Raw genomic sequence first — 14,749 nt, forward strand, 5'->3', positions numbered from 1 at the left:
TGCTAGGCTCCTGAAGACAAGGAACTTCCTGGACAATGGAGTAATTCTTGGAGGACAGAGAGTTAAGCCCATTCCCTCCCAGCACCAATGCTTTTTATGAAGCTGTCAATGCCCCTTGCAGTAGGTCCTGTCTGTGAGACAATTGGATCAGAAGGTTCCACCATCTCCTCTGAGGCCCTAAAGGACTGACATTGCCTTGTGAGAGATTTCTTCAGTTTGTTCCCTGGTTTTTGGGGTGAATCTCTGCTTGTGACCTGCAGACCTAACAGCTCTTGCTCCATGGGATCAGGTACGACTGTCTCCATTTACTTTCAAGAGGGATAATGGGAAGGAGCAAAAGTACTGCTCACTACTACTCTCTTTGTAGGAACACACAGTTAAAGCTTCTTTCCTTCCTTTCTCTCCAAAAGACTATTTGTGGATTTCTCTGCTGGAAAAAGTTTAATCTGTTAAATTTTGTCATCCAGTTCCAATGGAAATACAAGTGCAAACTGAACTGCAAAGTTCTAAAGTGACTAAGAGTGCAGAAAGGGGCGGAGGTTTGACATGTACAGTTTGACCTGGAACTGCCAAGCACTTTTAAGTAAGAATTCTCTGACAGTGTCCACTTGGGAACCTACTTACTGGAAACACTGACCCAGCAACAAAATTGAAGGGACTGCTATAATCTAGAGCACTGTAAGGAACACCATCCTGTGCATGCATGTAAATTCCTGACAGAATATTTTTTTTTCCAGTGCTTACTAAAAGCATACAGGTGTCTGGGGGAAATACCAGCATTCTCTCTTTTCAGAGGAAAAGCCCTCTACTTGATGAAATTCAAACTCCTTTTCAGAGGGAGCTTGCTTTTTTTGTGTTCGAAGTCGTTTTACATTCTTAGCCATAGACTGCCCTGCAGTGGTGAAACCAAAATCTGCAGCGTTACTGACTTTTATACAGGATCTTTTAACTTCCTTGTTTAGAAGTAGTTTGCCCATCAGTAGACAGGGGGACAAAAGGGACAGAAAGAGCCCGTGCAAACTACAGAACAAATGAAAAAACTGAAGCTAGGGAGATTTTACTCTGCAGTTTGGCTTTGTTTTGGCAGACAGCATCAACTTCTGTCCCACCTTACACATTAGGTCCTCCAGATATTTCTGGATCTTTCTGATATTTCAGTTTTTAATGAGCCAGAAACTGATACCCCAAAAATTTAGGAAATACGTCAGTTGACTTCCTGTAACTTGAAAATGAACTTTTCTTCTCTTTTAAAACTCAGGCTCATCAAGACGTCATGTGAATAAGTACAAACCCCATGCTTTTTGAAATATGCCTTTAATCATTCAGAGAAAATAATCTGATTATAAAGGTTATGCATTTAGAAGAATAAAAATTTGTGTTCTTGTTTTGTGCACAAATAAATAGAGCACAGTTTAAGAGTAGTCAAGGAAGTTTAAGAGTAGTCAAGGAAGATGAGAATGGTGCATAGTTGAATGCTGCTAGGTTTTTTCTCCTTCATTTTGATGTTAAGCTGATGGCCCTCTTCACACGGTTCAGAGTGCTCGCCTTGTCATTTTCTTCTGTACTCTGTGACTCACTGGATTGTGAGCTGCTGCATTCAGTGTCTTGACAGCTGCAGCTTTGCACAAATACATATTTATGTGAAATTGAATGCCCATTGGGACATTTGAGTTCCACACTCTGCACAGTAGTCTTTGATTCCCTGCAGCAGGAACAGCTGTGTTCCATAGAATTGGCCTCAGCAGAGTATCTGTCAACAAGGAAAACGACAACATTACTCTGTGCCAGAAGCCATCATACAGCGGAGAGGATGAAATTACGTACAGAACTCCTGTGAGAAGTTTGGAATAATATGTAGAAGAGCCACAGCTGTGGCTAATGAAAGTACTAAGCTCATCTGACAGGGCAGTGGTTATAACAACATGCTTTTAAAATTCATTTTATTTGCTGATTTTTTTTTTTCCTGATACAGCCATTAGTATCAAAGTCCTGGTAAAAAACTCCAGTGAGTTCTAGGAGCTCAGCTTCCTTAGATTCCTCTCTTTATGCCAGCACTTATGGATGTTAAATACATCACATCAACAATTAAGGGCAAACAAAGCCCTGACCTGACTAAGAAAACTGCATAAACAAGTGGCTACAATGGCATCACATCAATCAATTGGCTACAAAGGCTACAATTGTATCATGTGTATCAAAACGCTTATCTCCAACCAGGCAGTGTTAACAGGAAGGGAAAGCAGCAGCATTTTTTGTTCCTATCTCACAGCAAAGTATTTTTTGCAGCCTTGTGTTCATCAGCTTCCAAACTACCATTCCTAACCTGCAGAATCTGTCAATATCAGGCTATAAACTATGTCAAGAGCCACCTTTTTCTTGTATTTGTGTGCAGAGGCAACCACAGCAAGACTCTAAGATGATAAGGTATTTCAAAATACTAATAAATCCACTGGCTATTTGGGGTTCAGTCTAAGACTAAAGATCAGTTTTCTCCCATGTAAGGTGACTTGTGGCACATTCAGTGATAGGCAGCAAATGGCAGTTTCTTTGGGGAGTTAGAATTATGTTTTTCCAGTTTTAATAGCTCTCTACCAGGTGTTCTACAAGCCATCTTCTTGCAGCCACTTTCTTGTAGATTCTCTCATTTCAGAGAAAAATGAACAGTAAAACTACTCTACTAACACCACACCTAAAGCATTTGCTTTCTAATTTGTTTACTGTATAAAAATTTCATGTTTGAATCTTCCTTTAAAAGACCTATGTGTATTTAATTTTAGACGTTAATTATTGAGAACCAGCTTTTCAGCTTATTAGCATCAGTTCTGGTTGCTCTCTGGGCTCATTCCCGTTACAGGAATTAACCCATGTTCTTTTGTGGTGATTTCTAGCCAAGATGGCCTGACACAAATGACAGACAACCCAGCTTTTAATAAATAAATAGACCTTATCATAGCTGTCTGAATCCCAAGACAATTCAATACTTTTCTGCTTTGTATTAAGACAAATCAACTGTTCAGTGACAGATTTCATGATTTTGTGCCCATGATTTGGGGAGCTGACAGTTTCAGGTCTTCTACCATTCTGTAGTCTACCTATTTATTGTTCCTTTTATATAAACAAGCTCAGTGCCAGCAGATTTCAAATCTCATTGTCCAATCAGTTTACTTACAGCGAGAAGGTTCCACATGTTCCTTCACATTCAGTCAACAGAACTCTATCCACAGAACGGCAGCCCTTGTAGACGATAAAGTCTTTTCTCTGACGGACGGAGCATGGTGTGGGACTATCCAGGGGTGCACCTATAGGGCAAGATCAGAAAATACATTCAGTGAAATAGCTCCAGAAGTTCCTTATAGTTCAGCACTCTCTGGACTTCGCTAGTGCACTCAAAGAATTGTTTTAAGCAGTCTTTCTGTTTCAGCTTAAACTTTCCCAGAGAGATCAGACAGTGAATGCTTCGAATAACAAACAGAAATATAAATGTATCTATTTAAATACAAACTTATATGCCTCTATGGCTGGAAAAATGGGATGATTTAAGAAGATAATTTATTCTATGTATTGTTGATTCAGGTATACTTCCATACTTACAGGTTTTGCAACAACCATTAGGTAAGAATGCAATAGTTCCCTAAAAGAACAAAGAAACAGGAGAAATAATATTATTTTCTTTCCCTGTATTAAAGAAACTTATAGACCAATATCTGAGGAGAACAATTCCACAGAGGCTGGAAATGACCAGTGAAAACCGTAGCATTGTTCAGAATAAACAAAGATAACGGTTTCTTCCAGACTTGAAATCTATCAATTTACAAAGGATTGTGGAAATAAAGATAATCACAGATTTTCTGGGTGTGAGCAAGAAGTTGGGAGGGGACACAACTGGGACAGCTGACTCCAACTGACCAAAGGGACATTCCTGGCAATATGATGTCATGCTCAGCAATAACACTGGGGAAGTGGAGATGGCGGGGCCACCATTGCTCAGGGTCAGTTTGGGCATCACAGAATCACAGAATGATATGGAATTGGAAAGGACCTCTAGAGATCATCTAGTCCAATCCCCCTGCAATAATGCTTTGAAGGAAGTCCACAGTTAACATAATGTTTCCTCAGAAACAATTGCAAAAAACTTTTTCTCAGAGACTTCTATATTAGAATGGGGAGTATGCATGGTGTTACTGGCAGCCTATTGCTTGAACTTCTTCCATAACATTCAAGAAAACAATTCTTGTTCAGACTGCACAAAGCAGTCAGCAAGGACTTTGTATGTCAGTGCTGACCAGTGTTTTGGCTACTGAGAGACACCTGCCAGTTATAACAACTCTCATCCAGGTATCTTCTTTTATACACTCCCTAGGTCTGGGCATGGATGCAGCAGAAACTTTTGCCCTTGGGACTGAGAAACTTCGGTGAAAGGTCATCAGAGCTTAATTTGACTTTTGTTGCTAGTTAGGTGGCTACACTAAATGTAATCTATGCATTTAGTAGAGGGTAAGCTTTCCATATTTACTTACAGGTTTGCAGCTCTCCTCATTGAATGCTGGGCAGGTAATCTCAGATGTGGAAGAGATAAGCTGATTGTGGATATTTGAACAGCTATAAATGGTGCAGTTGTTGTAAGGATCATTTTTAAACTCTCCAGGCTGCAAGCAAAATACAAAATGTAGTAAGGAAAACTGAAGAGATCTCAGACAGAAGTTTTCCTGTCCTCTGACAATGACTTTCCTCTTGTTTCCCAGTCAATTATTTTCAGTTTAGCAGCCGTTCTGGATACGGATCATTACATGTATTGCAGTATGCCATATGTGGAGAGAATCTTCAGTTTTACATGGACATTCCCTTGGAAAAGAAAAACCTCTCTAAAGTATACAGAGTACATTAGAGTTATTTAAAAAAATTATGCATGCCAATGGATTTTGCCTAGGGAAAGCTAAACTGTTATGTGGTATTTAACAACAATCTTAAACTTTCACCCTACAGGGGCAATAAAACACTTTTGTACACAGGCTTTACTAGTGTTTTCCAGTACATAGAAATCGAAGAACACAGAAAAACCCCAAGCCTCCAGACATTGCAAGAAAAACCCCTCCAACTGTACTGGATTTATCATTCCAGGAAGAGCCTTTCAGAAAATTTGATTTCATGAGTCTTTCCTTCAGGCCAAAAAAATGTAGATGGGTTTTGCTTTAGATGAGCCTGTGACCTTTCAGATGCAAACTTACACTGAGCCTTATCTCTAACAAGGATATGTTCCCTTTCTGAAAGGGGAAACTTTACATCTTACACCTCTTCCATATTTGTGGAGCATACTTACACTCAAGATGAGGTCAGAACTGTTTGCTGTATGTATAACACACTTAGTCTGCACACATCTTCCACAACATTCACCTTTCACTGGTTGAAGTTCATAACCCTAGATATTAAAATTAATTAAAAATGAAAGCACTATGATAGATGCATTTTTGAGAAATACATTGAAACATAGGAACCCCTAACTGGTTATGCTTCGAAGTGTACTCTAGATTTGTGGCTCACTGTGCCTTTTTGTGTTCCAACCCAAGGGAAGACAAGTAATAAAAGCAAGCTATAGATGGAATAAAGTATAGCACTATAATAAAATTAACTAATAATTAACTATTACTCCATTAAGTGCTCTACAGAAATTTCCCAGCTAATTCCCACAACGTGAACTCAACACTGTAAATTACACAGTCTAGCTTCATGCAATAGATTGCTCAAGGACAGTTGCTATCCGTGCTGGAGTTAGACTCTGGATTTCTGCTCCCTGACTTTGCTTATACCACTCTTTGGTCAAACTGCTTTTCACATACATGGGTGTCTTAGGGGATTTTTTATTTGTTTTAAGTTTGTTACTTACTGGTTTACAATATATGTTGCATGGAATATGTTCACATGAGATGATATTCAGTTGGGTGCTGACGTTAACTTCATTAGTGCAGAAACAATTCTGACACTTATCAACAAAGACTGAGGAATTAGGCTATAAATTTTAAGGGAAAAAAAGGGTTCGTAAATTAGTGAGATATAACACACATTTCTTAATTCTGGAAAAATCTGTAAACCAGGTACTGGAAAAGGAAACAATCATAATCATATCCATTGGATAGCTATTTGGCAAGCCATTTATGAAAACAACATTTTAAATACTGAATTTCATTTAACATGTCTTCATTGAAGTCCTTTATAGCAATGATAAACTCAATATTAAAAAGAAAATGTCATACAAATATATGCAATAAAACAATTACTAGACCCAACAGAATCTATTAAGAATCTAAGTCTGTTTAGAATAATACTTATTTATAAATCTTTTCATTTTTGAAAGCAGAGTTTTAAAACAGCAGTAGCATGCTGACAGTAAATGTGAACTGACTTTTTAAAATACACACACACTTAACTCTAAATCCAAATGTCTTTCTGATACTGACGTACAAACAGTTCTTCAGTCTCTTATGTATACAGTAAGCTTTTCAGAAATGTTTAGGCTTTATGAAATCAATGAACTCCTGATGGGAATTTAAAAATTTTTAAAATAGTGATTCTACTAGGTAAAACTCCCCATAGCACTTTTAAAACGTTTTCAGAAGACTGTTGAAATAGGAACTTACCAAGAACTCAGCATTCTGATGTACACAAACCTTCTTGGGAACTGTTGACAAGCAAGGATTTAGGTGGTTACATAGGGGGACAAAAAAGGTCTTCACCCCACTCTAGTCAAACTTATTTCTTTCACAATGAAACACAATGTGTATGGTCAAATACACTGGATAATCTCCATTTCTCAGAGCTGATAACGGCATACTTAAAATACAACAACAAATACTGCATGTGCAAGAAGGGGGGAAGATTTAGCCCAATTTATGCAGTTGCGTTCACAGCCAAGAATGTTCACTTAACAGATACAAGTAGTTTCTTCTTTCAATTACCAAGAAAAAAGCAGACTATGCAAAGCTATCTTTTATTGGGTGTTCTTAGATGGATACTTTGCTAGATTAATCTAAGATCACTGTCCCAGTTAATTCTGCAGCTGTTCTTACATGTACTTACAACCAGGAAAATTGAACTTGAACCACGTGAGCTATATCTGATTTCATAGTTGTTTAATATAACCATAGCAGTAGTAACTAATGTTAATAGTACCCAATTTGTAAAATCTGATTGTGTTATTACCTCTTTTAATATGCTACTGCATACAGTCTTACTAAGTATTCAATATATAATGCCAATCATTGAAATATATTTCCAAGGGACTTACCACACTGGTACACAGGACAGCACTGACCACTGGGAATATGAGAATGAACTTCAAATCCCAGTTCACATTTAGGGGCCTTAGCTGTGCACAAGCTTGTATTACATTCTGAAAAAAAAAAAAAAAAAAAAAAAAAAAAAAAAAAAAAAAAAAACACATTTTACTTTTGTTTTATGAATTTACACATATCCCAAAGCAACAAAATAGTCATTTTTTGAAGGAAAAAAAAATATTTTCTTTGCCTCCAATCTGGCTTTTTCCCTACCTGCTTGCTATTGCAAAATACTTAGCTTCTAATAAAAAAAAAAAAAAAAAAAAAAGGAATAAAGCCAGAAAGTACACTAAATCATGGCTACTAGAAATAGGCATCTATCAAAGCATGAAGGGTAAACTTTTCATTACTAGGTAACAGTCTCCAGACCCTCTCCAAAGAAATGAATTCCAGAGAGAGACCACATTTTTCCTAGTGAGTCCAGGCACTGGATTGACGTACTGCACTAGTTTCTAAATTTTTTTCTACTATGTAATTACCAAGTGTTTAAAAAGTATCATAATTCTTTGCAGAGTAGTAGTGGACAACTGTTACGCTCTCCAAGGTTGTATGCAACTGATGCAAAATGAAAATCCACATAGAATTCCATAATCTATCTCCATTTTACTTAAATAAAATGTTGTCCTGAACTCAAGAACCATATATTCAGTTATGTTGAGTCCCATAATTGTAAAGTCAGTTATGCTGAGTCACTGCAATATTAAAATGTATTTTACCTAACACTGCGCAAGCTGATTTTAAAAAAGCATGAGGAAAGATACTCCCTGCTGCAGGTCTCTGGTGCTAAAACAGTTGTCTTTTCCTTTCTATTCCTAGAAGGTATATAAAGACCAGTAACAAAAGTATAAACTCACTGCAGGTGACAATGGGGCAGCAAGAGTCTTCAGAATTGACTTCATTGACCTCATAGAACCCTTCTCCATCACAACCGGTCTTATTTTGTTCGGCACAGACATGAGGCTCACACACAATGCCATTTCCACCTTCCAGGCAAATACAGTCTTGACAGTTTACTGTAAACTTTTCCCCAAACTGTTAGTAAAGAAAATCAAGTGAGTGATTGCATGGTTACCAATTAAAAAGAACAAAAGTAAAAACAGGAATGAAAAGCTGGGAGACCACAAAACAAGACTGCACCAGTGGAGACCACTCTCCCCATCCCCAGCCTCTACTTGAAATACAAAAGCGTATGCCAGCATACCTCTCTTGGTACCTTATCCACTCCAACACAGCCTGTGAAAATATCAAAATTTATTTCCATTACTACTCATACAACATATAGTAGAGACATCTACTGTTACATAAGTACTGCATACAGTCAGATCTATGGTGCATATATGAGAAGGAAAAAAACAAAGAGAAAATAAACATGCATCCAAGTGAAGCAGTAAAACTCACCACAAGTTTTCACACAGACATCCACAGCAGGGTCATACAACATTGTTCCATTAGGACAGAAACAACCTTCCACATATTTAGTTGAAGTTTCGTTTTGTTGACTGTATTGGACAAAATGTTCAGAGAATCCCATTATTGTCATACGCAAGCAGAGGAAGATTATGCCAAATAATCTTTCACTAAAGATACAGTGGCAAATGATCTACACATTTGCGATTTAGGAATTGTCAGTGTTCATGTTTGGTATAGTCAAACAACATAAACAGTACAGGCACCCAGATTTAGCATCAAGAGTACAGTGGTACCAAATTTGACAGTGAGTTTAAGACATCAAAGGAGGTTGATTTCTCTCATCCACCTATGCATTGGATATGGCTAAATGGTTGTATGAGCTATAACTACCAGTGAAGGAATAATTTACCTTGATTTGCAGGTTGTCTCTTTAATAGGACCACATGCTCTGTATTCTTTATGTGAGGGGCATTTATAAGCTGGAATGGAAAAATAAAAAGGAGGAAGAACTCAGTCATATAAAAGTCCTATGATATTATGCCAAGAAATTAAACACTGACTACTCATTCTCCTATGTATCTTTGACGATCTTGAGAAGCAAAGAGAAAAAAATCACAAACAAACAAAACCAACCAGAAAAAACCACCCCCAAACAGATACCAGACTCATGTCTCTGAGTGGAATTATTTTATGCAATCTAACCATAGAGATATAACATCATACTTTACATTAAGGAGATAAAGGCAAAAGTCTACATCTTGATTGCATTTTTTTTTTTCATAATTTTGGTCTCTTTTGCAAAAGTTCTCAAAGGGGAGTGTATTCCTAACCCCTTGTCCTCTTCTTACTACAGCTTAAAATTATTGCATATGTCACTAAATGCAGAGTGATCTGCTGATGCCTGCAAAACAAAAAACTCCCTGCATACGAAGAAGTATCTACTGCTACAGATGTTTCTGGCACAGTCAATAGATGTATATTTTTGCAGCTGCATTTATAATTTCCATTATTAAAAATGTTACCTGTAAAATTACTGAAGAAAAGCAGCTGTTGTAATTTGTTGGTGTCTTCATTTCTCGGGAAGCAATGTGACTTACCATTAGGGTATTACCACCAAAAAAATTCCACAGAAGATTCAAGATAAATGACCAAATACTTACAGCAAACACCATTGGTATGACTTCTCCAGTCAATGCAAACACCTTGATCAGCACAGGTGGCAGCATAGGTCTGCAGACTTGAGCATTCCAGGTCTAAGCTGGGAAGTACACAGCTATCAAAAACGCAGGCTGAATAGTACTTTTCAGGCCGGACAAAGCTATGGCACGGCTCAAACACACTAGAAACAGAAACATTTATCATTATTAGTTACTGTATAGTCCATGAATTCTTCAGTGTGCTTGACTTGTTATAATGTGGCAACAGTGGTACTTAAGGAGATGTGAACAAGGACTATTACTGAGAGATTGTTACTAAGAGCACTTACCGAGATTGTAACCTTTCAAGCTACCTTAAAGTATTCAAGTATTCTCCCCTCACCTACAAAACACTCAGGCACCAATATTTTCTGTCCAGAAGCTACATGAATGTTATGGAGTGCAACCATGAACTATTTTTCTAAAGACTTTTTTTTTTTTTTTTTACTTCTGGCACAACATTCTAAAAATTAAGATTTCTGTTTTCACCTGGACTCTGTCTTCTGCTAAGTTAGTGTGAGAAAAGGCAAATGCATAGGTCAGTGGAGGGCAGAGACCATAAAAGAATGTAAGAATATCAAGAAAGGCTAATGGAGCAGTCAGAGGGTTGGAAGCAAACTATCAGCAAAGAATAACATCTAGAAACAGTAAAAGAAATGGAAGCAACGCACAAAGCTACAATAAATGGAGGAGTAGTTAGAAACACTTTTTATTGAGAACTGATCCCTAAAATTGCACTTAATTTGAAGATCAAAGGCTTATAGACCCCAGAGGAATGTTTACCTTCCCAAAAGAAGCTCGCAGATGGAAGATTCTTTACAAGGCTGCATTGTGGTTGTGCTAGGTGCTTTTGTAGGATTTAGGCCTGGAGAGCACTGTGGTTTGGAGGAATCATTAACTTGCCAATGGTCTGCCATGGTCTCACAGTTTTCTGCAATTTTTCCATCTGGCAACATGCAGTCATCTGCTGTGTTGTTATTGCAAGTACCTAAAATTGGTAAGGGGAAAAAGAATTCTCTCACAGATTTGTTACCAAATTTCATTAATCTTTGTAGCAGGGTTGTTATTTATCTGTTTGTGGTTTTCAGAGAGCATAAAATTTACAAGAGTAAGCCTTACCACACTGTCCTTGAGTGTTGTTGCCAAACAAGCTGTAGGGCATTCGGATAGAAAAGGACAAGCCATTGAAGGTCACATTAATTTTCAGTTCAGGAATTTCCACAACACGATTTATGCCTGATTCATAGACGCTTACGCCAAATTTTTTATAAGGTAAAGCCACTGCCTGTTTGTTTACTGTCACCTAATAAATAAAAGAAGACAGAAAAGAGACATCTATTTAGTTTGACTTCAGAAAACAATTGACTGTTTGTTACTTTGCATTGGAGATAGAATGTAAGGGCAAAACAAATGTCCCTGTGTTTCATTGCATGTTACTGGAAGTCAAACTTTTCTTCTCTGAGCCAAATAAAAGACCTATCAGCCACTGACAAACTAAGCTAAAATTCAGAGTTTAAACCAGCTAAATTCAACAGATTTATTAGGGTGACTATGGCATTGAGGACACCCCATGAAAATACAATATAGAATTCTCCTAAATTCCTAGTGCACACAGTTTTAACGTATTTGGCAGAAATTATTTGTAGGAAAATTAAATGAAAGAAATCAGCTAAAATCTGTATTATTTATTTAAATACAGTAGTCATGATATAACTATGGAACTAACACTGCTACTTTTACTCAACAATGATAGATTTCCTTGCTTTGGAGAAAAAATGAGTCTAAATGTTGTAAAATTTCAACAATATGCTGCAATCTAACTTGTAACATTCCCACACAGTAATGTACAAAAATAAACCAAACAAACCCCACAAAAACCTAAAACCAAATACTTCTCACCCAATTTTGAAACCCCATAGCTGGGCATCACATTTGTCAAAGGCATAAAGATACAAGAGTTGTTATTCTGAAAAAATTCAAAATGTGACACCAATCACTAGTAATGGCACTTTTAAAAAACGCTTAAGCCCCGTACTTTATTGTTATGACTAGTTTATGTTGTATCCTCCATTCAATATTCATTCACTTCCTTAGTTACATTAGTACTAACTCTAATTGAATTTATTTTATATTCATAACTATTAGCAATTTGTCCACTTTTATGTATTTAGAAGAGGTAAATCACTGAAAAAATTTGAGATAGAAAAAGGAAGAACTTGTAGAAATTTTCCCCCATATTCAGAGTCAAAAAAGCAGTCCTATTTTAAAGTCCAAACTGGTATTAAATCTAAAACACGGATTCTTTTTTAATGTTTTTTTTTTCCTAACATTGCAAATATAATTATCAGGTTGATATCAGTATTGACACAGGTTGATGCTGCATTAATATTTTAACCAAGATATCAAAGGTAATATTTTCCAGTACCTCTACTTGGAAAGTATTTGGTCTGACTGTTGCTATGCGCACTTCCTGAGTTTCATGTCTCACAATGAGCGCTCGAGGACAGGAGACTACATCCCGTGTGTCACAATGGTAGTTATCAATGTAGATACCAAAGTCATCAACTTTCTTCTGAATCTCTTCCACAAGGATGTATGTACAATTCCCTTGATAGCTGTAGTAGTGTCCATCAAAAGTCATGTAATGCGGGTCTCCCCAGCCAGTGCAGTAGCCTACAAAAACATACAGGAAGGTTAGCTTCTTATGGCAACATCAGAATCAAATTAGGCTACGAACAAAATCTATAGGTGTGGGATTCATGTCATTTAACTTTAGGCATTTAAATTTTTTAAGTACATAGGTCAATGCATGAGCTCATTATCTAGAACTCGTCAATAATAGAGAAAAACACGCACTTTCAGGGAACTGTTAATCTGATTTATTTCTGATAGACAACTGAGAATAGGATTAACCTAACCCTTGATATACCTTTACTGATAGTCTGAACATGTAATTTATATGTAGGGTTCTAGCCTATAGAGGCCTGCATCTCAACAGTAAAATCCTGCCTCGGGAGACCAATTTATTCTACTAGCACAATAGCTGTGTAGAAATGATTGCAAAATGTGTAAAAGCCCCCACTCGTCTTAAAAGAATCAATGAAGGACTCCGAAGAGACCAATACTGGAAGTCTGAGAGTTACAGCCTTGTGCTATACTCGTCCCCTGATAAATATTGCTGCTCTTGACACTTGTACTGTTCCCACAGAAGATAAATTACTCAAAAAAATATATACTTACAGTCACACTCCCAGTGCCAACAGCATCCATCCTTATCAATGACTGGCACAGGAGAAAGCCCATTGGTACATGTTGGTTTAGGAGGCGGATTACAGATTATGGGAACCACCTGGATTATATTGTCTTCTATACATATTGCGTTAGTGCAGTTACAGAGCCACCATGACTCACCTGGCTGTGTTTGGAAAGAGAGGGGGAGAAGGAAGAGAGAGAGAAATTTTATGAAGCAGTCAGGCTGACAACAGTTATACCTGAATACCTTTCACAAAGTTTTAAAATGGCATATGTTTATTGACAATTTTTTCCTCAACAGAAGTTATCTGAAAGTTACATGTCCGATCTAATCTCATCACCTACAGCCCCTTTCTAATCAACAAAGAAAGACACCGATCAGTATCAGTGATCAATATATGATCAATCCCCTTCCATGAATGCCTAGAAGAGATTAACAGCTAAATCTACAGTCACATCAGCTATTTGGGGAGTAATGTCTAAGGTGATTAGGTGCATGCATTGTGACAGAATGCATTTTTCCTATTTTCCACCAGTTTTTCAGCCATGTATAATTTTTATCCTTGCAGATTTACTGAGCAAATCAGCAGATATCTAAAGTGTGAGGAGGCTTTAAAAATGTATAAAACATTAGCTTGTTTGTGTCAGACGTGAAGGTTACTAAAACCCCAGAATTGTGAGTCAAACTTCACCAGCATTTGAACGTGGTGATCTGTTTTCCAGTCCTCTCCTGAAACCAGACTACAACCAAGCATGACTCATTCCAAATGCAGACTAGTTCAACCCTATGGTTTCTTGTTGGGCTGCTCTATAAACACACAACTTTTCCCCACTCTGGACCTATTCAAAAGCAGAAACAGAAAAGATAATTTAGCACCGCTTAGCCCTTGGTTATATCTTCATCAAAGCTATCCTACAATAAAGTGAAACATTGAGGAGTGACCAAATTCCTTGAAGAAAGCAATTTTAAAACTATCCTTGAAGAACTACTAGCAGTATATAAGCTGTCAAAAGAAGAATCATTGGAAGTTATGCTGATACCCAAGAAAGCAAAAAGAAATAGAACAGACTAATACTTCCTTTTCTAGCCAGAATAATACATAATCTGTATGCTACTAATATTCAAATTATGTGCTAATCTCCATCCAAAGAAGAATACTAAAAAAACTCATAAAATCTACTCACTGCATAAGATTCATTAGGTGAAATGGAACAGTTTTTTCCAGGAGTGGATGATGGTAGACGTGTAGTTGAGCTTGAAGGACTGAGTGGTGTGACTGTACTGTGTGTAGAACCTCCTGAAGTAGTGACTGCACTTGATGTTGCAGTAGGCCCAGAAGTACTAGTTGAGCCAGTAGAAACAATTTCAGAGGAGGTGATGGTGGTTGCAGTGACTGTGGTAAAATTTCTAGAGGTTGTTCCCGAAGTGGTGGTAAAAGATTGTGTTGGAGTTGTACCAGAGGTGGTGACAGATGTGGGGGTTGTTGATACAGTTGGAAGAGTTACAGTAGTACTTGCTGTGGCCACTGAGGTTGTGGTGGTGACGGTGGTGGTCTGTGACCC

The 14,749-nt window shown here is 37.4% G+C and overlaps 1 protein-coding gene across 1 annotated transcript; it reads right to left on the reverse strand.

Moving 5' to 3' along the window:
• Positions 1-1,295: 1,295 nt before the first annotated feature.
• Positions 1,296-14,743, reverse strand: LOC106898612 (intestinal mucin-like protein). The gene is made up of 18 exons (XM_014959921.1): positions 14,372-14,743; positions 13,175-13,349; positions 12,360-12,607; positions 11,054-11,237; positions 10,718-10,922; positions 9,899-10,077; positions 9,148-9,217; positions 8,727-8,827; positions 8,530-8,561; positions 8,183-8,360; positions 7,280-7,384; positions 6,633-6,673; positions 5,882-6,004; positions 5,318-5,416; positions 4,518-4,646; positions 3,592-3,631; positions 3,170-3,299; positions 1,296-1,750 (listed from the first exon to the last, which is right to left on the reverse strand). The coding sequence occupies exons 3-18, from the start codon at positions 12,573-12,575 to the stop codon at positions 1,495-1,497; spliced, it is 2,088 nt and encodes a 695-aa protein (XP_014815407.1). The 5' UTR covers positions 12,576-12,607; positions 13,175-13,349; positions 14,372-14,743; the 3' UTR covers positions 1,296-1,494.
• Positions 14,744-14,749: the final 6 nt, after the last annotated feature.

The sequence above is a fragment of the Calidris pugnax genome, unplaced genomic scaffold (assembly GCF_001431845.1).
Source record: "Calidris pugnax isolate Ruff unplaced genomic scaffold, ASM143184v1 scaffold435, whole genome shotgun sequence".
Classification (NCBI taxonomy): Eukaryota; Metazoa; Chordata; class Aves; order Charadriiformes; family Scolopacidae; genus Calidris; species Calidris pugnax.